This window comes from Sinocyclocheilus grahami, unplaced genomic scaffold, assembly GCF_001515645.1.
Source record: "Sinocyclocheilus grahami isolate Dianchi unplaced genomic scaffold, SAMN03320097.WGS_v1.1 scaffold25.1, whole genome shotgun sequence".
Classification (NCBI taxonomy): domain Eukaryota; kingdom Metazoa; phylum Chordata; class Actinopteri; order Cypriniformes; family Cyprinidae; genus Sinocyclocheilus; species Sinocyclocheilus grahami.
In genome coordinates this window covers 4463757-4489947 of record NW_015505204.1, presented here as the reverse complement: position 1 = coordinate 4489947, position 26191 = coordinate 4463757, and the positions used below count along the sequence as shown (strand labels likewise).

Genomic DNA, 26191 nt, shown 5'->3' with positions numbered 1-26191 from the left:
TACATACTATATGAATTAGAGGTCAACCGATATTGAAGTTTGCTGATAAAGATAATAATGAAAGGTAATAAACAGATTATTGTGCTGACACTAGTAAAATCTATATCCACCAAATGTATTAAAAATGGTTATTGGTCTTTTCTTACCTTTTCATTTCAAACAAGCCTGAAATAAACTAGGACTTTTGTTTTAAAATGTCTATGATTTACTATTCCCAGCCGCTCATTCAAAAAGATGACAAAAATAAAATATGCACTCTCATAGTTTCACAGTCACAGTTTATCAAAAGTAGATCATAAGCAATCAAATGGCATAAATGTATAGTATTCATTGATTTTGAACTGCTGTGGAACCACAAGCCTGTAGAATCAGCATCCGCAGTGCTGCGTTTGTACATGTAGCATTCACATTCAATTACGTCAAAGTCTTTTGAAGTTTCATATGAATCACAATTTCTGTTTTTTAATACCCCAAATTTAAAGGGGTCATATGATGTTGCTAAAAAGAACATTATGTTGTGTATTTGGTGTAATGAAATGTGTTTATGCGGTTTAAGGTTCAAAAAACATTATTTTCCACAATGTACATTATTGTTACTCCTCTATGCCCCGTCTTTCTGAAACGTGTCAATTTTTACAAAGCTCATAGTTCTGAAAAGCGAGGTGTATGCTGATTGGCCAGCTATCCAGTGCGTTGTGATTGGCTGAATACCTCAAGCATAAACATAAAACCATGTCTGCATTTGTGATCGAAGAAACGACAAACAAGTGCTACTCTGCACTGCTCAAAACTCGCGATTGAATCGTTAGTGGCAAATTCTTTAAATATATAAAACGTACTTACAGGCTGTGAGTCAGAAGCGCCAGACTGTCCTTGCAAAGTTGGAACTGTCCCACTTATAGAAACGGCCTTTGTGCACAGGCTATTCTGCAGGTTCAGGAAACAGTCCTCCATAAAATGCGCTGCACACATCTGAATATTTGGGTTGAACTGTTCTGGAACAGTGTTGTAAATACAACTTAACCACTGATTTCTAGTCGTGTCCTCTTTTGGAAGGCCAAACAAAGTAGTTTCGCTTTCACAACGAAACACACAGCGTCACACACGGTGGCCTAGACTGAGCAGAGGCCAGCGGGCTAGAGTGGCCGGCAGTTTTGACGAAGGAGCGGTCTGGACCCCGGGCTGGACTCCTCTTCATCCACGGTGAAAGCCGATCCGGCGATTCACAGCGCAAAGTTGATGTATTTTCTCAACGACCAGCACAGATCAGCTCTAGGCATGATGAAGCGGATATCGTCCTCTTTTGGAAGGCCAAACAAAGTAGTTTCGCTTTCACAACGAAACACACAGCGTCACACACGCGGGCCTAGACTGAGCAGAGGCCAGCGGGCTAGAGTGGCCGGCAGTTTTGACGAAGGAGCGGTCTGGACCCCGGGCTGGACTCCTCTTCATCCACGGTGAAAGCCGATCCGGCGATTCACAGCGCAAAGTTGATGTATTTTCTCAACGACCAGCACAGATCAGCTCTAGGCATGATGAAGCGGATATCGTCCTCTTTTGGAAGGCCAAACAAAGTAGTTTCGCTTTCACAACGAAACACACAGTGTCGCCACAACATGGTGGCGGCAGCAACAACAGCAATACTACAGCGAGAATCAAAGTTACACCTTCTTTCTTTGCGTGAACATTTGGGCGGTGTTATGCAAATCTTCCCACACACTGTAGGAGCGTGTTTGAATGAAGCGTTTTAGGAGGGTGTGGATAAGTCTTAACTTTTATAAAGAATATCTCTTTGGATTTGAGACTTTAGTCATCTTATCTATGCACGAACAGCTTGTAACACTCCAAAGATAAAGGAAAATTTGAAATTGCATCATATGACCCTTTTAAGACCTCTTATAATTATAATTAAGACTTTTGTTATACAATTTAAGATATTCAGGAAAAACTTAATTTCAGACATTTCAGGGACCCACAGGATGAATTAAGTAAATATTGAATCATTTCATACTTATGTAATATAAGTTACACAGTTTTACAATATCTAGATTAGGGTAGTGGTTCTCAACCTTTATGAACATAAGATACCTAACGCACTGGACTTTATCTCACGCTACACATACTAATAGAATTATCCATCATTTCGTTCACAACTGGCTGCAGAAAATAAATGTACAGTATGTTACATGTGCTGTCCAAAGTGGAAGAATAATCTAATCTAATTGGCTGGATGGTGCATGGAGCGCTTGATTGCTACAGAAGCTTTAACAATTGCTAGAGAATTTTTAATTATGTTAAATGTAATCAGTTTGCAGAAGGAAAACACATTTGTGGTGAATGGTACCCCCCCCCCCCCCCCCATTCCCCAAAATAGGCTGAAATATTTACAAAATTTCTGCTGTAATTATAACAAAGCTGCTTATTTTTATTAAAAGAAAGTGATATATTGCAGCAATGAACCATGACTGATTTTGTGATTCCACAAGTTGCAAGAACTATGTTCTTCAATAAAAAGTAAATAGTTTTTAGTTATTGATATAATGGTTATTGATTGTTTATGTTTTAGCAATTTAGATCATTTAGATTAAAGATAGATTATTTTAATATATTAGCATTTTTTCCATTTTAATACTTAAAGGTCAATAAAAAAAAAACTCAGAATGCCTTAATGTTTTGCTGGCTCTTAAGTTGAGCGCACACTACAAGGACTTGCTTGTCACACTTTTATGCTCTGAGCCCCAGAGCTTCATGGATACTACATATACTACATGTATGCATGCATAGTGTGCGCACTTGTGACACTCGCGAACTTGTTTGAAATCTAGTCGAACGGTCAAATATTTGCATTTGTGCATCTCCAAGCAGCAATGTCAAACCGCCAATGAGATTTCCAGGGGAAAAAGCGTAAAAGGAGGGCGAAGCAGTGGGAAACCAAAAACAACAAAAAACATCAAAGTGGCAGCTAGCTACTGCCCACGTCTGCTCAACCACTGTCTCGTCCACATTGTTAGGCTCTTTTTACCCATTCTTTGCAGATCGCAAATTGCAAGACCTTCCTCCACATTGTTTGCTGACATCTTGTCAAGAATGGACTTACTATGGGTTAGCATGTGCATGAATTTGTGCCTTGCGAAGGGTGCTGAATTTGTGTCTTGTAGTGCGTGGAGGTCTGTAATGCCTGGAGAAAGCTGTCCGTTAGCATTCGTTTCAATGCCAGTTGCGCAGTCTTCTTGGAAGTATGCAATTTGAATGCTGCCATCTTTGCTCGCAGCCACACAGTTCCGGACACAATTGTTTACAAGTCAATCAGGGGCTAACTGGACCATGCTAACCAGCCAAACCTTGACCCCTTGGTGTGTTGCCTGTCTTGATTTGTCTCCCGAAATAACCAATATGATGGCTTTAGCTTCTCTTCTGGCCCCAAAAGCTCTAAAAAGCATCCAGATAACAGACTGACCGGTGCACAAGTTGAAAAATTGTTCTCTGGAAATTTTTCTTTACAACTCATTCAAAGTTATCTCAACATGACGGCTACAATGAAAGGGTCACTTGCATACAATAAAACAGCTTTTTTTAGTCCACTCATTTCTTTAAGTACTATTCTCATTTCTAAGTGCACCTATTGCAGAGTGGAATAATGCACTCTGGAAACCCATGTTAGCCACTTTGCTGGATTGAGTTACAAGAAAGAGTACTGTTAGCCAGTGAGTTTGAGGCTTGTAAAAGGAACTGCTTGCCCAAAGTAGTAGGTGGCCAAGCTGTAGTACAGAAAGGCAAGCCAAAAGACACAGCATGAAGCATCTACATAAGTATGTTGAGATTACAGAATTTGAAAAAGATTGTGCTTTATCATGTTAACGTTGATGTAATCTCTCTTTCTCAAAGTATAACTACCATTGCACAGTAAATATGAAAGGATTTGCCTTGGGTTAGCTCTGTATTTGTGTATGTTCATCCATTTCATTATATTTCAAATAGATTTTCAAGCATGCAACCGTAAGCAATCCGTGCTTACCTGCGCAGAGCACTTGCCGGCACCTCCGGCTTCTCTGATTGGCCGTAGCAGCTAGCCGTTCCGTCAGGTATCCGACCTTCCTCTCTGAACATGGCAGCGGCTGCAGAACTGATAATTCCCACAGCGTCCTGCACACGCGTCTCCAGGGGATAATCCCATTCATCATACGCCACTGATATCATCCCCGTCGGAAAGGCTTCCGGGATTTGTTCGAGATTTCCTGTCGTCAGACCAGGAACAATCCACACAAAGCCAGCCCCGGTGAGCCCTAGCGAACGGGCTTCCTCCATAACCAACGCCGCTTCGTCTTTGGAGCAGTAGAGGAGGATGACAGGTGACTGGATGCGTTTAAGCTGCACGTGGGCTCGGTCCTCAGGTTCGCCGACGCCATCCAGCGTCACTACGCTCTGAAGGTCCCAACGAATGAAGCTGTGGTCCACTGTGACGCGGACGGTGGCTATGAACTCCTGGAAACCTGGGAACTTGGTGGTGACCACCGAGAAGATGTGCCAGTCGTACTCCTCCATTATAGAAAGCATCAACAGCGCCTCCTGCTGGAGGGAGGCCCCAAACTGGAAAAATGAAGAATTGGCATCCTATAAAAAAAAAAAAAAAAGAGATAGAGAGAGAGCAAGAGGGAGGGAGAGCCAGAAAGAACAGGTGGTGGAAGAGAAAAGGAGAAAGGGAAACATGAGTAGGAGGGAAGACAGAAAATGAAAGTTAGATAAAGAAATGCGGGGAAATACAAACCATGTGTTGTCACATCCGACTCTGATAGTTGGGTAACTGTACTTCCACCTGCATTCTTGCCAATGGACAGTCGTCAGTTCGGATAAATCAACTAAACTATCTTAGCTGAACTGGAACAATAAAACCTCAACATTTTAAACCGTTTCCTTAGCTTCACATGGTACCTTTCTGCTAGTGTTAGCTTCCATTTTAAATGTACAACAGTATCTGAAAAAATAAATAGCGAGGTGATTCTCAGACAGATTGTTACGGTCCATGAAGAAAAACGATGAGTTGTACACTATTCAGGTGACTCTCAGGAGGATTTCATGCAGCCAACTCAAGTCCAAAGAGACGTTTTAAAAACTAATGTTACTTCTTACATTTCACTGATGCTGTTGCAGCACATTATTTTCCTTTGTACTTCAAACGTAATGTAGTTGCACACACAGCAATGTTTCCATCTTTGCTATGTACACTGCATCCAAATCTAAAATCACATCTGCAGTCTATCTTGTTGTATACATTTGGTCATTATGCATTCAAGCTCATTTGGTTGGGGCTAAAAATATGCCTTTATCTGAAATTTATCTGAAATCCAGCCTTAGTGAACATAAGAGATGGCACTGTACTTTGATATTTTGTGTCTAATGCAATGATATTCATAGATTTTTAAGTGCGTTACATTAGGTACTCCTGCATTAAACCATAAAATAACTGCTTTTATCCAGCCGTAGAACATGAAATCATTTTGTTTCGTCACCCCTGAGAAATATTTGAAAATGGTGGAAAGGCTGTTTCTCACTGCCACTGATAAAGCAGAAGTTCCTTTACCCTACTACTGAAGGCTTCAACTTTGCGAACGTGAAAGTGTGAAAAGGTCTATAGAGGGAACAGAAACAAGCAAGAGAGAGAAGGGCAGGCATCAGGAGCAAACAGTGAGTCGTTGAATCCAGGAGAAGGGAGAAAGACAGAAATTGCTGCACACTGTCACACTGGAGTCACTGACTGAGTTAAGAATAATGACTGCATCCTTGTGCGGTGACAGCTTGATATCTCAGAATACACAAACACATAAACGAGCGACAATGGAGCTTATGAATATCATGGTTCACGCGCTGTGCAAACACACAGGCGCTGATCTGTCCACCACGGTGCTGTGACAGATTTAAAATACTGAGCTTAAGCAAACAGTGATACGCAAATAAACAGGTAAGGAGGAGGTATTCGCCGAGGATTAGCACCATACTTTGAGCAGAATAAAATAAAGAGGCCAAAGGCAATTGAATTTACATGAGGTAAATGTATGCTCCTCAAACTGTACTTCACTGTAACTGAACCTACTGAGAAAATTTAATCTTCAGCTCGTAACTGAGTCACAAAGCAATACATCTCCACTGATCCAAAACTGAGCGAGCACCACACTTCACATAAACCAGTTATGTCACATTCTAAAAATATATCACACAAACAATTCAAGAGACATTAAAACTGTGTCCCAGATATATTGAGGAGTTAATAAATCAATGCAAATGTAGTGGCTGCACAATGTTTTGGATGGTCCCTTTTGCACTGTGAATGCAGCACTTCAGCGTTTAAGAGGCTCTAGGATGAAACTGGATTAGAGGTATGCACACGGCTCGGGTGCGCTCACATATACACGAAGGCCCACACAAATCTCAGGTGTCAACGGATATAAGCCAAGGTGCATGTACTGTACATATATAGCCATGTACATGTGCGCACACATACAGTGCATCTAATCAAAAATAACCACTCTCAGACCAGGTTTCAAAAATTAATCATACAGACTCACACATATATTTTATTTTTTGGTACTTGAGGTGCTGAGAGGTTTTCCAGTTTGGCAGGAGGTTGATAAGCATGTGAAGAGGGTTAGGATTTAGCTGCAGAGCTGAAGGTTTGCAGGTAGATGCACACACAAACAAACACACAAAAGATGTGTGTGCCGGGAAATTGCTTTAATCAGAGAGGGTCGGAGCGTGGAAATATCCTTCCATTAAAGCACTTCTTCAATCTTCTCACCCATTTGTCCACACATCCTGACCTTGGAGCTGTCATTTTCTTGATAATGCTGCATATGAATGTTGCTTAATGAAATAATTTTTTTGATTGCCAGTACGAAGATACAGTATAATCATTGCAACACTGTCCAGTTTAAATTTTTTATGCTTTTTGTTTCACTTTTTGTATTCCAGCTTTGGAATGTCATGCAAATTTAAAAATAGAAGGAAAAATCACATCAATAATTTAACATCTGCATGGATCTTTTGAAATAATCTCAAATGATATGGACAGACTCCAGAGATTATCCTGATTATCCACACATACTTACTGATGCTTACCATCCACACATACTGATTAGCCCTAAACAAAAAAAAAAAAGTTAAAATGCTCATTCATATTTGTATTTCCAAAATACAGTTTATCAAAGATTATTTGATTTGTTTATGATGGTTGTTAGCATTATGAGTCAGAATACAACGCTTGGGAGTTTGCTGTCCTACGGTCATATTTTTTTTAAATACAGACGCTTAAACACATTAGAGAGTAATGAGCTACTCTGGCACTAAAGACATTTGGAATAAATCTTTCTGAATGTATTCTATATGTCCCAAAGCAATCCCATTTTTTTGGTGGAAAATGCCTGCTGTTCTCACTTCATCAAAGCGGGAGATTGTAAATGTTCATTATTTTTTACATTTACAATGAGTGTTTTATGATGACAAAGGCAAAAGGAAATATTTGAAAGAAATAATAATTTAATAACCCTGTTAAATGTAAAATTAGCAAATCTCAAAAAATCTCCATTTTCATTCTTTACATTATAATTTTGTGATGCTCAAATTCACTTGCAGTGAATGATTGATTTTATTTTTCAGAAAAAAATAGTATGGAACGTAAATATGATGTATTGGCATTAAAATATTCATAGACTAATCAATAGTTGCCAGAATTTTATTATTAATGTATACAAATGCCATACTCCATTTTGAGGCACTTACACTACCATTCTACAAAAGTTTGGGTTTAGTATTTTGTTGTTGTTGTTTGTTTGTAAATAAATTAATACTTCTGATGAATTCTTTTTGCTGAATAACGGTCAATTAAAGACATTTAATAATGACATGTTACAAAAGACTTCTACTTCAAATAAATGTTGTCCTTTATGTTTCTATTCACAAAAGAATCCTTGAAAAAACAGGCCATGTTTCCACTTCTGGCTGCTGAAAATTCAGTTTTGCCATTACATCATATTCTAAAATATTTTACAATAGAACATAGCTATTACAGCTGTAGTCAGGAATGACCAACTCATTTCAGCTGGCATGATTTTGGAGAGAATAAAAGACAGTCCATGATGTTTATTAATTTAGACAGTACTCAGCCAATTATCTCCAAGTTAGAGCCAACAACAGAACCTTTTTTGGTTGAGCATGTTCAACCCTTTAGCATCCCCTGCTCTGATGATCACTGAAGAGCTCAGTCATGAAGGATAGGAGCGATTTGGACAGTACTTCCTCCTTGGCATGAAAGTGGTACCTCAGGCATTCTGCTAGATGACCTGTCTCTGCCTTCACCACTGGGCGTTGTTCCACCATTGACCTCTTAGATCAGATCAAGAAAGGACACTCAGTAAGGATCAGCTTTTGTACGCTGACCGCCAGCACCATCCAGCCAGTTCCTGTGAGCCCCGGGCTTCAACTTACCTTCATAAAAGATATATTAGAGCCAAGGGATCCATCAGTCAGAAACAGACCCTTGCAAAGTCCAGGTACACAGAGGTACATGAAGCTTTTGCAGTCAAGTGTACTGTTCTGTTGATAACATCTGTGATAGTAATAGAAAACCGGACTGACCTGAACATGATTTCTTGTACATGGTGCCGACGACAATCCTTGACCTTGCCACTTATGCTACAGCCACCGACCGGGACTCTTGCCAACAAATATTTAATTTTCACCTCTACCACTTCAAGAAACCCACTGAGAACAATGATTTCGAATCATGTACACTAACCTAAGTATCTGAATTAGTTGCATTGCCATTTTGTCTAAAGTTCAGATGGGGTGGGGCTTATGACGAGTTCACACTGCACGATTTTAGCCCTGATTTACACTCGCCGACAGGTTTTGTGAAATCACAGACAAATGCCCGAAATCGGAGGCAAATCTGTGCTCGTTCACGCAAGTGACAATCACACAGCGTGAATTATCAAAGATGTAATCTCAGAGTCGCCAAAGCCTGCAAAATATTTGACATGCTAAATATCTGGACCTGTGATCGATTCAAAATCGATTGCTGTGTCGATTGCTGTGGGGAAGTCGTGGCCTAATGGTTAGAGAGTCGGACTCATAACCCAAAGGTTGTGGGTTCGAGTCTCGTACCGGCAGGGATTGTAGGTGGGGGGAGTGAATGTACAGCGCTCTCTCCCACCTTCAATGCCACGCCTGAGGTGCCCTTGAGCAAGGCACCGAACCCCCAACTGCTCCCCGGGCGCCGCAGCATAAATGGCTGCCCCTGCTCCGGGTGTGTGTTCACGGTTTGTGTGTGTTCACTGCTGTGTGTGTGCACTTTGGATGGGTAAATGCAGAGCACTAATTCCGAGTATGGGTCACCACACTTGGCCACATGTTACGTCACTTTCACTTTTAGAAATGAGTTCTGACTGAAAAAACATTGGCGATGATCTACAGCCATTGAGAGAGCAAGATACAGGGCAGCGGGAAGTTCGGCGAGGAGTTACGGACCACAATATCAGTGTGATCTTGCATTATTTCCTTATCACGTGCATTTGGTTGTGAATCGTAGTTTCACCAGACAGCATCGTCAGTGATTCTTCCTATTATAAAGTCATGCAGTCCCAGTCAATGCTACCCCAGATAGTCGTGCAGTGTGAAATCAACGGTGATCCAACGACTTTGAAAATCGTGCAGTGTGAACCCGGCATTACATATACACAACCAGTCAAAAGTTTGGACGCACCTTCTTCTTTAGTGGTTTTTCTTTATTTTTTATTATTTTTAACATTGTACATTAATAAAGAAGACATCCAAGCTATGAAAGAACATGAATGAAATTATGTAGTAAACAAAAAAAAGTTTTAAACAACCCAGAATATGTTTTATATTTTAGATTGTCCAAAGTAGCTGCATTTAGCTTTAAAGGGGTCATATGACATTGCTAAAAAATAACATTATTTTGTGTATTTGGTGTAATGAAATGAAACACATTCTTTTCCACATACTGTACATTATTATTTCTTCGATTTTTACAAAGCTAATCGGTCTGAAAAGCAAGGTGTGCTGTGATTGGCCAGCTATCCAGTGCGTTGTGATTGGCCAAATTCCTCAAGCATGTGACGGAAATGTTACACCCCTTACCATACTGTGATGCCGTGCCCCGGCATGATGAGACAAAAACATTCAAACCCATTATAAACGAGGCATTTGTTGCATCCAGTGGGGACATAATTACGGATTATAATGACTTATACGGTCTTTTTACGCATTGCGTTGCATCGCGCCGCGTAAACATAAAACCCTGTCTGCATCTGTGATCGGAGAAACGACAAACAACAAGCACTACTCTACACTGCTCAAAACTCACATTTGAATCATCAGTGGCAAATCCTTTAAATATGAAAACGTACTTACAGACTGTAAGTCAGCATTATTTGTCAGCATCATAGACTGTATAGGGTCAGCATGCGCGCCGAAGGGGAAACAGGGGAACTGAATTCACCAGCATTGTAGGCTACTCTCCCAGGAAACAGTCCTCGTCCTCCGTAAATACGTTGCAAACATCTGAATATTTGGTTTGAACTGTTCTGGAACAGTGTTGTAAATACAACTTAACCACTGATTTCTAGTTGTGTTCCCTTTTTTGGAAGACCAAACAAAGTAGTTTAGCTTTCACAACGAAACACACAGCGTCTCCATGACATGGTGGCGACGGCAACAACAATACTACAGCGAGAATCAAAGTTAACCCTTCTTTCTTTGCGTATACATTTGGGCGGGGTTATGCAAATTTTCCCACACAGTGACAGACATGTGGGGGCGTGTTTAAACGAGGTGTTTTAGGAGGGCGTGGACGAGTCTTAAAGGGGTCATATGATGCTTTTTTTAAAGATCATTATTTTGTGTATTTGGTGTAACAGAATATGTTGACATGCTTTAATGTTCAAAAAAAATCTAATAAAAGTGTCTTCAACACTAACTTGAAATCGCATCATATGACCCCTTTAATGACAGCTTGGCACACATGGCATTCTCTCATCAGATTCACGGGCAAGCCTTGTCAAGAGTTATTTTGTGACATTTCTTGCCTTCTTAAAGGGATAGTTTACCTAAAAATTAAAATGCTTTCATTAATTACTCACCCTCATGCCGTTCTAAACCCGTAAAACCTTGGTTAATCTTTGGCACACAGATTATGATATTTTTGATGAAATCCGAGAGCTCTCTGACCCTGCATATACAGCAATGCAACTACGAAGTTCAAGGCACAGAAAGGTAGTGAGGACATTGTTAAAATAGTCCATGTGATTCAAAAAGCATGGCTACCACAGCATTTTGTAGTGACATGCCATCCCATCATTTGTTTTCCAACCGGACAATGACCCCAAATGTACCTCTAGGTTATGTGAGAGCTATTTGCCCAAGAAGGAGAGTGATGGAGAGCTGCATCAGATGACCTGGCCTTCACAATCACCCGAAGGAAAAGCAGCCAACAAGTACTCAACATCTCAGAAAACTCCTTCAAGATTGTTGGAAAACCAGGTGAATACCTCATGAGACTGACAGAATGCCAAGAGTGTGCAAAGCTGTCATCAAAGCAAAAGGTGGCTACTTTGAAGAATTTAAAATATAAATCATAATCTGGGTTAACAAATTTTTGTTAAGTAATTCCATATTTGTTCTGTCATAATTTAAATGTATTCAACATTAGTATACAATATTGAAAACAATAAATAAAGAAAACCATTGAATAAGGTGTATCCAATCTTTTGTCTGGTAATGTAGGCTATATAATTATTTTACACTATTATGTAACATCAAAGAAAAAATTAAAATGCCCATCCACACTGAAATCATGTGTACACTAATTCAGGCAGTACAGAGGAAAAACAAGTCCTATGCAATACATGCAATTTGGTGATCTTGTTAAAAATTTTGCTGCATTCAATACAAAAAAAAAAAAATAAATCACAATGTATCTAATCGTTAGATTACCCTACACAAAAACAAGAGATTTCAAAAGAAGTTTTCAATGTACATTGTATCATGACCCAACTACACTATAATAATATTGTGTCTTGGGATTCTTTCTGATTCCTGTCTCTATAAAGACTCGCTGAAGGCAGCGATGGAAAATTTTAGCGTCATAAAATTACTCTTGCACTGAGAGGCTATAACAAATGATGAAACCTCAGGAGTAAGAGATAATGAGCTAGTTAAGATAGCAAAACAGAGATAAATTAGATAACGGCAAACCTGGACAGACTGACAAAAAGGAAAAATGTGTAGCAAGAAAGATCCTGACAGTACCCAAACCACACAATTTCATCTGTGAATAATGTCCCAGGGATCAATGGTATATGGGTACTACTGGTTCGCTCCAATTTGTCATGGCTGGTGATTAAACTGCTGGCTCTTATCCATTCGAATGCCTTAAAAATCATTGGATGGGACTCTATTTGGCAGCTTGACTATAACTCTGCTTAGGCACACACTATGAGCATTTCAGGCACACAAAAAAAATATTTTTTTTTTAACAATTGTTTAATCTGAATCCAACTGTGTGTTTTTGATATCAGAATGACAGCAAACAAGGAGGCACCAAAGGTGGCAACAGTACAAGTCTGGCAGAGCAATACAAAGGAACATGTCCAATGTCTACGGTATGATCTCTGTCAGCTTCAGGTAATGAATAATTGCTAAACTACAGTAAGACTACTGCTTTCCACAGGGTTGTGCAAAATTCAACTTTGAAGAATTAGCTCCCTTTCAATTTTAAAAAAAAATCGAATTGGCTATGTCACAGGAATTTACTGAATTGTAATTCAAAGAAATTTAACACAGGTAATACATTCAGGGAAATTAAATGTTCAAGCACCCTATCTATCGGTCTCTTTTTGTCTATCCAGCTATCCACCCATCCATAGATCAATCTATCTATCTATGCACCGATCCATCTATCGTTTTATCCATCCATGCATCAGGGTTTCCCATACACTGTTTTATTTGTGGCGGCCCGTCACAATAACCACATTGACCACCACAAATATCCACCGGCCCCTGCCATCCGTTCTGGTCTCACACACACGAGCGTGACTTTAGCACTATATTTAACAACTTTCAGACCCTTTTATTGGCTTTTTTTCCATAAAAAGGTACATACTGACAAACCTAGCAACTTTTTTTTGAGAATAAAACTGTGTTTCCAAGCACCTGTCGCTTACTGTTTGAACTTTTAAATGAACAATGTTAATATGCTCATAGTTTGTTACTCAGATGCAGGCAGTGCGCTGCATGTGACAAAAAAGTAATATAGCCAAAACCACTGCATAGTCACTCTTTAGTATAAATGTTGATTTTATCAGACGGTGTCACGATTATAAATCAGGATTTAAGGAGTAAAGTGAGAATGACTCCTGGTTAACATGTAGTATGTATTACAGTATTGTATTATGTTGTATTACAGTATGTGACAGTTCATAGAGTAGAACAGATTTGAAGTACCTAAACTTGTCTGAACGCAAACTTGACGCAATGACGTCATACATATGCAAATTAATGTGACGTCACCTGCCGCCACAAGTCTCACAAAATCCTGTGGGGAAACACTGATGCATCCATCTATCTTTCCATCGATTGTTCCATCAATCCATCTATTGTTCCACCCATTTATCCATCTATTGTTCCATCCATTTATCCATATATTTTTCCATCCATCCACATATTGTTCCATCCATCCATCCATCCATCCATCCATCCAGCTTTTTTTGGGTCCACTATAGGTATATATCCAAAAGGCATCTAAATGTCTTCATAATTGAAAGAAATTCATAATTGAAAGAAACAGGTAATTCCCACATTCTGGGAAATTAAGTGTTCAAGTGCCCTATCTGTCTGTCATTTTGTCTGTCCAGTAATCCATCCATCCATAGATCCATCCATCCATCCCTTCTATTGTTCCATCCAACAATCCTCTTCTTGAGCCCACGCAACCTTGCCGCAATGCCGTCATACAAATGCAAATTAATGTGGCGTCACCTGCCGCCACAAGTCTCACAAAATCCTGTGGGGAAACACTGATGCATCCATCTATCTTTCCATCGATTGTTCCTTCCATCCATATATTGTTCCACCCATTTATCCATCTATTGTTCCATCCATTTATCCATATATTTTTCCATCCATCCACATATTGTTCCATCCATCCATCCATCCATCCATCCATCCAGCTTTTTTTGGGTCCACTATAGGTATATATCCAAAAGGCATCTAAATGTCTTCATAATTGAAAGAAATTCATAATTGAAAGAAACAGGTAATTCCCACATTCTGGGAAATTAAGTGTTCAAGTGCCCTATCTGTCTGTCATTTTGTCTGTCCAGTAATCCATCCATCCATAGATCCATCCATCCATCCCTTCTATTGTTCCATCCAACAATCCTCTTCTTGAGCCCACTATAGGCCTATATCCAAAAGGCATCTAAGTGTCTTTACTCATGCCATGAGAGCATTATACCCGTTATCGTTCCTTTAACTATAGGTGTCACAAGAGATTCTTTTAATCCTCCCTTTTCATTTATTAATCTGTATTTGTCAAAGTGGTCTCTGAAAGTTGTCTTAATAAAGAGGTTCGCGGTCTCTCCGGTCACTTTTAAGAGAACTTTATTTCCCGGTCCTCAAATCAATTCTCTTTTTTCATTTAGGTATCAGAATGCTCTTTCATTTCTAACATCTTTCCATCCGAACATGCCACCATGAAGCAGGTCTTGCATCCCTTCCACCGCTCTTCCAAAACATCCTTTCAACAGAACACTGTACTTGTTTATTCTAACCATCCATCATCCACCCAACCATACTCTCAGCCATCAAAACGGAACGTTTCTCACTTCACACACACCTCCACCCTGACATCTCTCCATTCCTAAAGTCCTTTATCACAACAGCTACTCATCCATCAAATACCACTATGGTGCATGCACACACACACACACACACGAGATATAGGCAGGGTTTATATTTTGCCATATGTGTCACTTATGTGTTCTCTCTTTCGGAAAAAGTAGAATATATTATATAATTTAGTATTCAGTATGCATATAGAAATACATGTGTGCGCGCCTGTATATTAGTATTCGGTGCGGAGTCTCTCTTTTTGAGCGGAATCACATTATTGTGCAACAATGCCTTTTTAATGTCTATTATTCTCCCCTTAGGCCATTCAAACCCCCAAATACTAAAAATCCCAGAATTCATTAGAACGTCATTATTGTGGAAAACTCAAAGTCCAGTAAACTCGTAAGAGCAGAAGCATCATGAATGCGACTTAAGGAAGACTGAGTTCATACCGTATGGTGCAAATCAACCAAAGTGAGCATTTCTTCCAATGCCTTGCCTTATTAGATCAGGAGTAATGAGAGCACAATAAAAAAAAAATCTTTAAAATATCATATTAACCACTACCTATGATTGCGTCCACACAGAATTGTCATGTCTTCTCACATTTTTTGATCTGATTGTGATGGAAAATCTGTGGAAACTGCTTAAATGAAACTGCATTCACAACCCATTTTACTTCAGTAATGCGACATATTTGAAGATGGATATTACAGGGTAAACAAAAAGTTTGATAGCACTCAGTTTCATCCATTGAAATTGAACGGACTGTGAAAAGTGGGTGTTATAGACCAAAATGTGGCAAATTCACAAAGAAAGCAAGTTAATAGATTTTGCTGAAATATTTTGACTTTTTCTTTGGAATAACACACAGCAAGGATGCACAATAAGACCAGCAACACATATTAAGGATGTAAACGGGGTCAGTTTTGTTTTTATGTTGACTTAAAGCGCACCTGATCTAACTCCTTAGATTCAACCCATTGGCCATTGTGTTGTTGCTGACTTGCATGATGTTAAGCTGCTCTAAATTAGGTTGCATTGCCCATAATTGCTCTTGAAACTTAAAAAAAAAAAAAAAAAAAAGGAGTAAGGGAAAACAATCTGTCATCATTTCTTTCTGTCCTCATGTCTTTCAAAACCCATGCGCTATACCCAAAAGAACTCATACAGTACATTAACTGACAATAAATTAAGACTAAAAACTGAAGTTAATAAAAATATTACCATGGGATTAGTTTTTAAAACTAAAGAAGAGTAACAGTTATGCACTTTTAAAGAAATCAGTTTATTATACGTTATAATTTGTAAGGGAACTGGATCTACATATATTAGTAATAAAAATAAATACCATGTCTATTGCCTGGATGTGGGCAATATAGAAGAGCATGTGCTTTGGCTGCATGTATAATAAAATACACAAACCCCATTGATTGCAAATGATATAAAATCACATAATTCAACAGAGAACAGAATTAAGGTGCGAATGACACCCAATGCAGCTGAAGTGGCCATCCTAAGCAGTTTCTGGAATTGGACTCTTTACTGATTTAATTATATGTTTAATCGGATGGAATGCAAGACAAAACCACCAACTTTACACAGAAAGTAGTGAAAAAGGTATCATAATGAAGGTGAATGAGGCAGTGTAAAAACTTTCGTTTTCAGCTTTAGTTACACTATACGTTTACGATAAAGGTCAAAATAAATGAGAAGCATTGTGAAAAATATTACACCGCAATCACATATTTCTATCCCAACAGAATTAGATTTTTCAGAGGACCAGAGTTAGCTGAAAAACACTGGATAATTTGCAAAGGTTATGTGAGAAAAACACATGCGCTTGCTTCGGATGGAATTAAAACCATGTCTGTGAAAAACAGTCCTAAACAGGGCTTAAGATACAAAAAAAAAAAGGAAAGAAAGAAAAGAAAAGAGAAAAAAAATGAGCCTATGAAAATGAAAAAAATACACTGAAACTAACTAAAATCGAATTAGGCAAACCTGAAAATAGTATATACAGTATTGTAGTGCAAACCTATAATAACCTTAACACACACAGGCATGACGATAAGCACATTTCCTGTTTTTGTATGCAGAATGTATGCAAAAATCAAGTCACATTAGTTAGATCAAAGTTTCATGTTTATTTAACCTTACCCAGAGTGATGTTCTGTCAACATTCTGTCTAGAGACGCACCTGACAACAAACTCCTATCCAGTTCAGACAAATACAGACACATTTACAAGGTGGCTCACAGACTGAAGAGAAGACTTCACTCTGATCACACATTTAGTTGAGAGACACTTACCAAACCCTTCATCACATCGCAATCACACACAAACCAAACAAATGGCAGGCCAATTAATTAATTAGACTGCCAAACAATGATTAAAATCGTGCTATGTTAAAAGAGGTGAAATCAACATCTTCCTTTCCGTCTTCCTAAAAGAGCATCTGCCATATATTAAGTGTGTCTGCACATGGTAATGACATGTTACTAGCGTCTGAAATCTAAAACACAATCACTGAATCTTTGTAAGTGCTGTTGGTGAGATTGCTGAGGGCAAAATAGTTTGTGCCAACAGCTTGCTTCAGCAATGTAAGCAAAATGTATATTAAGCTAGATTAAAAAAGCCCATTAGGAACCACTTCCACAAAACATCCAAGTCCAATATCTGAGGCACTTATGAGGGAGCATTTCAAGGAACACTTCCTGTAATTTAGCTATCTGACGTCTACACAAATGATTATTGAACTGTTACGAATAATTTGCATATTCCAATGCCAAGCTATTAAGCCACGAGGCAAAAGACATCAAGCTACAGTATGGTAAATAAAACTAGAGTGCAACAAGAGTTCAGTATCTGTATTTGCTCCAAAAAATCCAAGTAGTTTTCCAAATGCAAACTATTAGGGATGTACTGATATTAAAATTATGGCCAACAAGTTAAGCTGAAAATTATATTCCTACACTCTAAAAAATGCTGGGTTGTGGACTAACCCAGCTGTTAGGTTAAATTTTTTAATTACATTTTTAACCCAAAAGTTGGGTTAGTCCATATTTGACCCAAAGTTGGGTTGAAACAACCCAGCATTTTTTAAGAGTGTACTACGGGCAAAAACGATAAACGGACAATATTGAAATTATAGTATTTTGATTTTTTTTAAAAAACAACAAATTTAATTTTAAATGCTACAAGTGAATTTAGGAATCACAACATTATGATCTAGAGCAGTGGTTTTCAACCTGTGGGCCGTAACGGTATTGCAGGGGGGCACCGGTTATTAACAGAAATAATTATATTGTTAATATGTGTAAAAATGTCTATAGTCATAATTAAACATCACAATTTGATATATAATTAAATAACGAGAAATAATAAACCGTTACTATGCATTCACTATTCGAGCTCGCTGATTGGTTTAATAACAATCCGCCAGTTTATCTAACATTTTTGCTGCATACATCATATGCTGCAACAGATTTAAACATGGATAAATGATAGTCAGTATTTGTCCTTTTCAGCGATGCAATTGACAATTCTTCATCCAAGTAAGCCGGACTCTGAAAAGACACAAAATAAACCTAAACGAAGAAAATTCTAGTAGTGACTAGCGCTAGGTTTCACACGAGCATGTGTTGTATGCTCGTCTTGTCAAATGAAGCTTTGAAACGGAACAATCTGACGGCACTCAGAGACAAAACATAGCAAATAGGCATCCAAGCCTATGGAGTTTTTTTGAGAACAAACTTAGAGTACCAAAGTAGGGGGAAAAAAACGCTTGAAACGGCATTCTCTGGCAACGACTACAGTAACACCATGTCCTTTTTTTTTTGGGACAAAAAAAGTAGTGAATACACTATTCATCAAGGATAACAAAGTTTAAAACAAAACTTATTTCCATTGTGGTCCTTGATGTAAAGCACAAACTTCACTCCCGGTAACAGGTACACTGGCACTGCATTATAAATACAAAAATTACAATAAAATTCCATATCTACAAAAATGTAGTCACAAATAACCACGTACGTAATACAAATTCATCAAAACAACCTACTTAAGAACAAACTTTTGGCTTTTAAACTAAAACTATCCATATTCGAAATACCTTTAATGTCCAGAGGTAACTTATTCCACAAAAGTGCCCCAGAATATCTAAAAGACCTACAACCATACATATTTTTAAAATGACAATGTAATATCCATGAGACTTTGCCTAGTTTTATAACAATGTTGCTCATTTACCCTAGGAAAAAATACATTCAAATATGAAGGAGCTCTGTTATTGATAATCTTATGTACCATTTTTAATTTAATATGTTCTAATCTGCTTACTATAGGTAACCAATCAAGACACTTAAAGTGGGAAGCCTCCACATGTGTAAAACGACTAAACCCTGAAACTAACCTTATCAATTTATTCTGAGATTTTTGTAACTTATCCGACCAACCACAAGACAAATCAGACATCCAAGAAATACATGCATATTCGAAATGACATGACACTAAACATGATGCAAGTAATTTTAACTACTACACTAGTGGTTACACGTGTAGTCCTAACTACACGCGATGCCGCGACACACATAAAAGTTATCTTTTCCATGTTAATCTTTTTGTTTAACAGAGTTTTTGTCCTAACCAGATGTGATGTGATTCTATTTCGGTTACGTCGCGGCTGGAGCAACAACATACAAACTATGACAGTGACAATCTCAGGTACTGATTCAATGTTAAAAGTGTCTGTGACAAGAGGGGCGGGGTCGAGAGCCGTGGGAACGGAGCGAGGCCGGTAGAGTAAAGGCTAATGCACGACACCTGCGCCACTCACCGGTCTCGAGTCCCACAGAGGAGCTCCAGAAGGATAAAAGGAGGAGTGAAGACAGTGTTGGACGAGAGAGGACCAGGCCTGGACTTTATTTTGTGTTTTGGTTCTGTTTGTGCGTGACAGTCGTCCACGAGGGGCTGTTGCAATATTGTGTTTATTTTATTATTAAAGTTTTGTTTGAATGTTCGCCAGTTCCCGCCTCCTTCTTCCCGATCTACGAACGCTGTTACAGTGTCTAATGTAAGTTTGAATATCATTTTGCGTGTCATTTATAGCCATACTGAAAACAACAACAGATAGTTTACCTCAGATCTTAAAAATAAAGCAAACATGTATGTTAAAGCTGTGAACTCAATGCGAACCAACAAGTGTATTTCATCAATGTTGCTCATTTACCCTAGGAAAAAATACATTCAAATATGAAGGAGCTCTGTTATTGATAATCTTATGTACCATTTTTAATTTAATATGTTCTAATCTGCTTACTATAGGTAACCAATCAAGACACTTAAAGTGGGAAGCCTCCACATGTGTAAAACGACTAAACCCTGAAACTAACCTTATCAATTTATTCTGAGATTTTTGTAACTTATCCGACCAACCACAAGACAAATCAGACATCCAAGAAATACATGACACTAAACATGATGCAAGTAATTTTAACTACTACACTAGTGGTTACACGTGTAGTCCTAACTACACGCGATGCCGCGACACACATAAAAGTTATCTTTTCCATGTTAATCTTTTTGTTTAACAGAGTTTTTGTCCTAACCAGATGTGATGTGATTCTATTTCGGTTACGTCGCGGCTGGAGCAACAACATACAAACTATGACAGTGACAATCTCAGGTACTGATTCAATGTTAAAAGTGTCTGTGACAAGAGGGGCGGGGTCGAGAGCCGTGGGAACGGAGCGAGGCCGGTAGAGTAAAGGCTAATGCACGACACCTGCGCCACTCACCGGTCTCGAGTCCCACAGAGGAGCTCCAGAAGGATAAAAGGAGGAGTGAAGACAGTGTTGGACGAGAGAGGACCAGGCCTGGACTTTATTTTGTGTTTTGGTTCTGTTTGTGCGTGACAGTCGTCCACGAGGGGCTGTTGCAATATTGTGTTTATTTTATTATTAAAGTTTTGTTTGAATGTTCGCCAGTTCCCGCCTCCTTCTTCCCGATCTACGAACGCTGTTACAGTGTCTAATGTAAGTTTGAATATCATTTTGCGTGTCATTTATAGCCATACTGAAAACAACAACAGATAGTTTACCTCAGATCTTAAAAATAAAGCAAACATGTATGTTAAAGCTGTGAACTCAATGCGAACCAACAAGTGTATTTCATAATAAAGATGTTATCAGTCGCTCAGTATGTAATTTTAATAATGTTAAAAAGGTTTAATATTTATAAATTAGATTATAAACTTGTCCATTTCGTTGGGAGTGCAGTGAGTTTCTGCTCTTCTGAGTGGCTGTGATATTTGATTGATTCTGTGGTGTCACGTTGTTGCGTTGCGTCGCGTCTGGTATGGACAGCCAAATTACTTGTCGCTGGTATCTTGTTGCATATGGTTAGGACTAGGGCTGGACAATAATTCAATATCAATATGTATCGCGATATAATTCTTTTCAATAATGGTGATTTTTAAACACATTTCCGATATACATTACCAGTGTTTCCCATACATTGATTTATTTGTGGAGTTAGACTTCGTTGAATAAACATGAGCACTGCACGTTTCAAAATCAAAACATGTCGCAGGTGTTTTATATGAATGTATCTCTGAAGGGAACCGACTGTCTTCAGAATAGTTTAGATGGCATTTTTATCTGATAAAGAAGCGTTCATGAGCGGAGCTGCTTTGTTTACAGCCATTACTGGAGAAACCGCTAGTTCCGCCGCTCACAGCGCCTCCTGCTGACAGAAAGGCAGTTTGCATTTTCAATAAACCCATTTCCAGCAACATGCTTTTGTTGTTGCTCTATTTTTTTGTTTTCTGAAGCAACTCGGAGCATGTTTCATACTCGTTATCCTGGTTAATGCACGTTAAAAAAACATTAAAAATCTTACCGTTCAAAAACTTTTGACTGGTATGTTAGCCTGTAGTTTGAAGTAAAAAATATTAATATTAATAAGGAGAGTCTGAGATTTATTTGACAGATTTCACATTTCTTGTTTGTATGAAGGCTAAATACCAATAAAAAGGTGAACATTTATATAAATGTATTATATAGTTTTATAGGAGTAGGTTTCATAGAGTTGGCAAATTAATTTTTCATAAGTTTGTAGGTACAGACATCTGTTGCGGCCTTTCTTGGCCGTTTTTATGAGGATTTTTAAATAGTGTTCATATCGATATCGGAATTATATCGTATCGACCAAAATTAAGAAATATATCGTGATATAAATTTTGGCCATATCGTCCAGCCCTAGTTAGGACACAGCTTAAGAGTGGAGGCATCTTATCGTGTTGCAAAGCTCATTGAAAAAGGCTGGTAAACCTCACACAATTGGTGAAAATTTGATTTTACCTGCCCAACACGTATAGCGGGTGTATTTAAAAAAAAAAATTGTAGGGGGTTAAAGAAACATGTGTTTGATTGTGTGAGCCATGAGTTAAAAAAAAAAAAAGGTTGGGAACCACTGATTTAGAGTATGAATAATTAATATTTATTTTGCCCATCATCTAAACTCACTTAATCCAAATTTAAAAATAGGGAAAAATGTGTACACAACTAAATATTTAATAAAAACAATACCAATACATTTAAACAAATCTTTGTAACTGGGCTACTTAATAGTAAATAAATAAATGGACATAAAATATTAATTTGAGCTGAAATTATTTGAGAAGAATAAGACCATATTATTGAAAGGAGAGAGATGAAAGGAGCACAACGTAGGAAATTCATTGTCTAGGATAACAGCCAAATATACAGTTAGACCTCGACCAATCAGAATAGACTTTTCCAAAGAGCCGTGTACAAACTTCCTAACACTACAAACCTTAAAGAAACCTCTAATTTAAACATCAGAGCAACAGCTTCATTAATAGTACGTGACTAAATATGAATTAATGTGTACATGTGTTTTAAAAAAAGTATGAAGGAGAACACTTACAATAATTACCACAGCTGCCTAAAAAGAAATTTAAAAAAGGTACAATAGTTTCTTGCTTTGACATTATGTGTGATCTGAAGATTTAACAAATAACGAGAAATTATTTTCAAACACTTAAGCGATAGTATATGTGGAATTCTACTGATTACCATAGAAAAGGATTTTAGATTCCATACTGTTGCATTGAGATTTTCATGGAATGTGTACAACTATCAATACATTCTTTTATGTTCCACTGAAGTAAGAATACAGGTTTGTAACAAATGATTTAAATGCACTCGCTTTCATTTTAAGTTAAATGTAGCCTATAGCATACATTTAAAGGGGCAAGGGATGTGCCTTCTGTTCTATGGAAATCTGAGTTTTTCCTCCAAATCTGCCAGAGCAGATTCAGAGCAGAATTACAGATGACTTCCAGTATCTGCTAAAGCTGTACTCCCTGAAGTTTTAAATGAAAGCCATTATCATGAGCCTCAATGTTTACTTTGTTTAAAAAAATCTGTCAGTGTCATATTGAAAGAAGTGAAGGAAATTAAGACTGACTCTGCTGTAACAAGTTAATCTTCTAGCTAGAATATTGTCAAGTTGTCATCTCTTGAGCTACAGCCAGCAAGCATCATCCAAGCAATACAAGAAGATTCACTCAACACCGCATTGGGATAATTGATGATAGAGATTATTACGAGTAATGCTTCAGACTAAGTGGGATAAAAGGGCGGTAACAAAGATTGAGCAAGGGTGCAGACGATTACAGCAATGGAGAAGCAGCTGGCTCAGTTCAAGCTTGAATAAACACATTGGAGAAGCAGGTGCATGAAATAGATCACAGAGATAATTTGGAAAAATAAAAGGAGACAATGAGGATGTCGCCAAGGCTGAAAAACATTCCGTCATAGTCTAGTTCCCAAGATTGGATTGAGAAATTTTCACGATTTTGGATGGGACTCAACATTAAAATACTTGATACTATTTAGCAGTGCCACTAACTAAATCTACAGTGCAAAATATACAATGACTCTTAACCAGTTGTGTTCAGTGAATCAAATACACTTATGAATCATCTAGAGTGGTAACAGAATCTGACTCACTTACTGACTCGCAAATTATGTCTGGATTTGAATCTGAAATCTGCATTTTGTATAGACAGACAGCATAAATCAAAGAAATGAATTTTACTCCAGCAAAGAAATGATTTAATTTGACTGAAACAACCTGACTATTGGGTAAGGTAATTTTTCAGGGTTAGATCTGGTTGAATCATTTCCACTTTTTATAGTTAAGAATAAAACCTCTGAAAAACACAACCAATAAAATAGAGCAAAAAAAGCTTCTGGCCTTCCTGGGTCCAAGAGGTTCTGGAGCATATGGTGAGAACTGAAAAATTCAAAGGTTATGCAAGTAATCAGAGGCAGACACAGGCCCTAGTGGACACAGTTTATAAATGAATCCAACTTCACACTAAAACATACATTTCCACTACATTTAAAGGGATAGATACCCAACAAATGACAAATCTGACTACGCCACCTCAAGGTTTTCTTCTCTCCCAAACAAGGCTTCTAGCAGGTTTTATTAATTCTGTAGTTAAATTAAAATAAATAAATTGAAAGGAAAACAGATGGGTGAATTAATAAACCAAATTTATTTTCTTACATAAAATCTCTCAATCAAAACATTTCATTTATCATATGGCTATATTTAGTGTACAGTCATATGGACTAGTGTCTTTTTTTTTTGGGGAGTTTGACAGCTGCAGTCACCACCATGTGTGGAAACACAAGTATGGACGTTCTGCTAAATCTAAATCTTCTTTTGTGTTCCTCTGAGAAATAAAATCATACATGCTGAGCAACATTAGGGTGAGTGGATGACAGTTGATTTTTGGTCGGATATTCTCACACTTAATTTCGATTGTATGTAAGCATATATCCAAATGTGAACCAAAAACAGCACACATCACTGAATCCAGCTAATTTGGCATAGCTGAAACACCTGCATAATTCTGCAGATTAAGCATCTCCCTCTTGTAATCATCCTGCCAAATCAGTTAAAAACTCACTATACAGGGCCACAGCAAATAATTCTGGGCCCTACAATGGTGGAGAGTGAACATGCCCCAAAATGTTTGCTTGGCAGTCCCACCCATATTTAAAAATGTAATATAATAATAATAATAATAATAATAATAATAATAATGCATTTTATTTATTATGCGCTTTTCTTAACCCAAAGTGCTACAACTGCAAGCATAGGTGACAACAACAAGCATGGGTTTCTTAACCCATAGCACAACCACAAGCATAATAAAATAACAGCGATAAACACAATAAAACAGTATAAACCTATTCAGATACAGTAAGCAACTTTAAAAAGATAAGTCTTTAAAAATTTCTTAAAGCAGTTCAATGTTGGAGAATCTCTAATTCCGGCTGGTAGAGCATTCCACAGCTGTGGAGCTGAGACAGAGAAAGCTCTATGACCCATAGTTTTATAGAGAGGTGTTAATGATTGCAGTAATAGAGGGACCCAGGAATGTTGCACACGGTTTCAATACCTCAATAGGCATAGGATCAAGAAGGCACGTAGATGGATTCATAGACATGACCAGTTTCAAAATATCATCTGAACCAGCAATTTCAAAATTTGAAAAATGAAATGACAAATTTATAGGGTGGAACTCATTGGTCAGCAGTGAAGAACCAGCAAGCATGGAATTGTGGATATCTTGAACTTTCTCAGTAAAATACTTATGAAATTTGTCGCACAACTCAACAGAAGGACTCATGTTTTGATTACGAGGCTTCAAGAACCAGTTAATTGTTTTAAACAACTTTCTTGGGTTATCAACACCGTCATTAATCATGTGTGAATAGTACACCTTTCTGGCGCAATCAAGGGCAAGATGTTTATTATATTTATTAATATTTCATACTAGTAGTTTTTAAAAGAATACGCTGAAAAAAATGCCTGTGAAACATTTTCATTCAGAAATTGTTGTAAATTACACAATTACAAAGTATCCATAAGTAACACTGAATTAAATTACATTCTGAATGTAGAAAGACTGAAATAATATTTTCTAGTAAAATGTACACCAATCATCTTTAACAACTTACTTTTTTTTTTTACAAAACAAAATGTGATTATGCATTCTACCCTTTTCTTTTATGGGGAGAAGCAAATGTTAGCAGAGATAACTACGGCACGGTCTCAAAGAAGGGAGTCTGCACTAAGCCCCTTTTTCTCTGTCTCCTTCTTATTTGACCTCACAGCGGCACTGTCTCTCTCTCTCCCCCCCCCCCCCCCGCCTCTTCCTCCTTTTTTCTGTTTTTTTCTCTTT

The 26191-nt window shown here is 37.9% G+C and overlaps 1 protein-coding gene across 2 annotated transcripts in view; it reads right to left on the bottom strand.

Annotated features, from left to right (window-relative positions):
* Positions 1 to 26191, bottom strand: part of grin2ab (glutamate receptor, ionotropic, N-methyl D-aspartate 2A, b) — a 107525-nt gene that overhangs the window by 22927 nt on the left and 58407 nt on the right. For both annotated transcript variants that reach the window (XM_016249655.1, XM_016249649.1), the window contains one exon: positions 4016 to 4611. In XM_016249655.1, coding sequence (XP_016105141.1) covers positions 4016 to 4611 — 596 coding nt within the window. The remainder of the gene's footprint in view (positions 1 to 4015; positions 4612 to 26191) is intronic.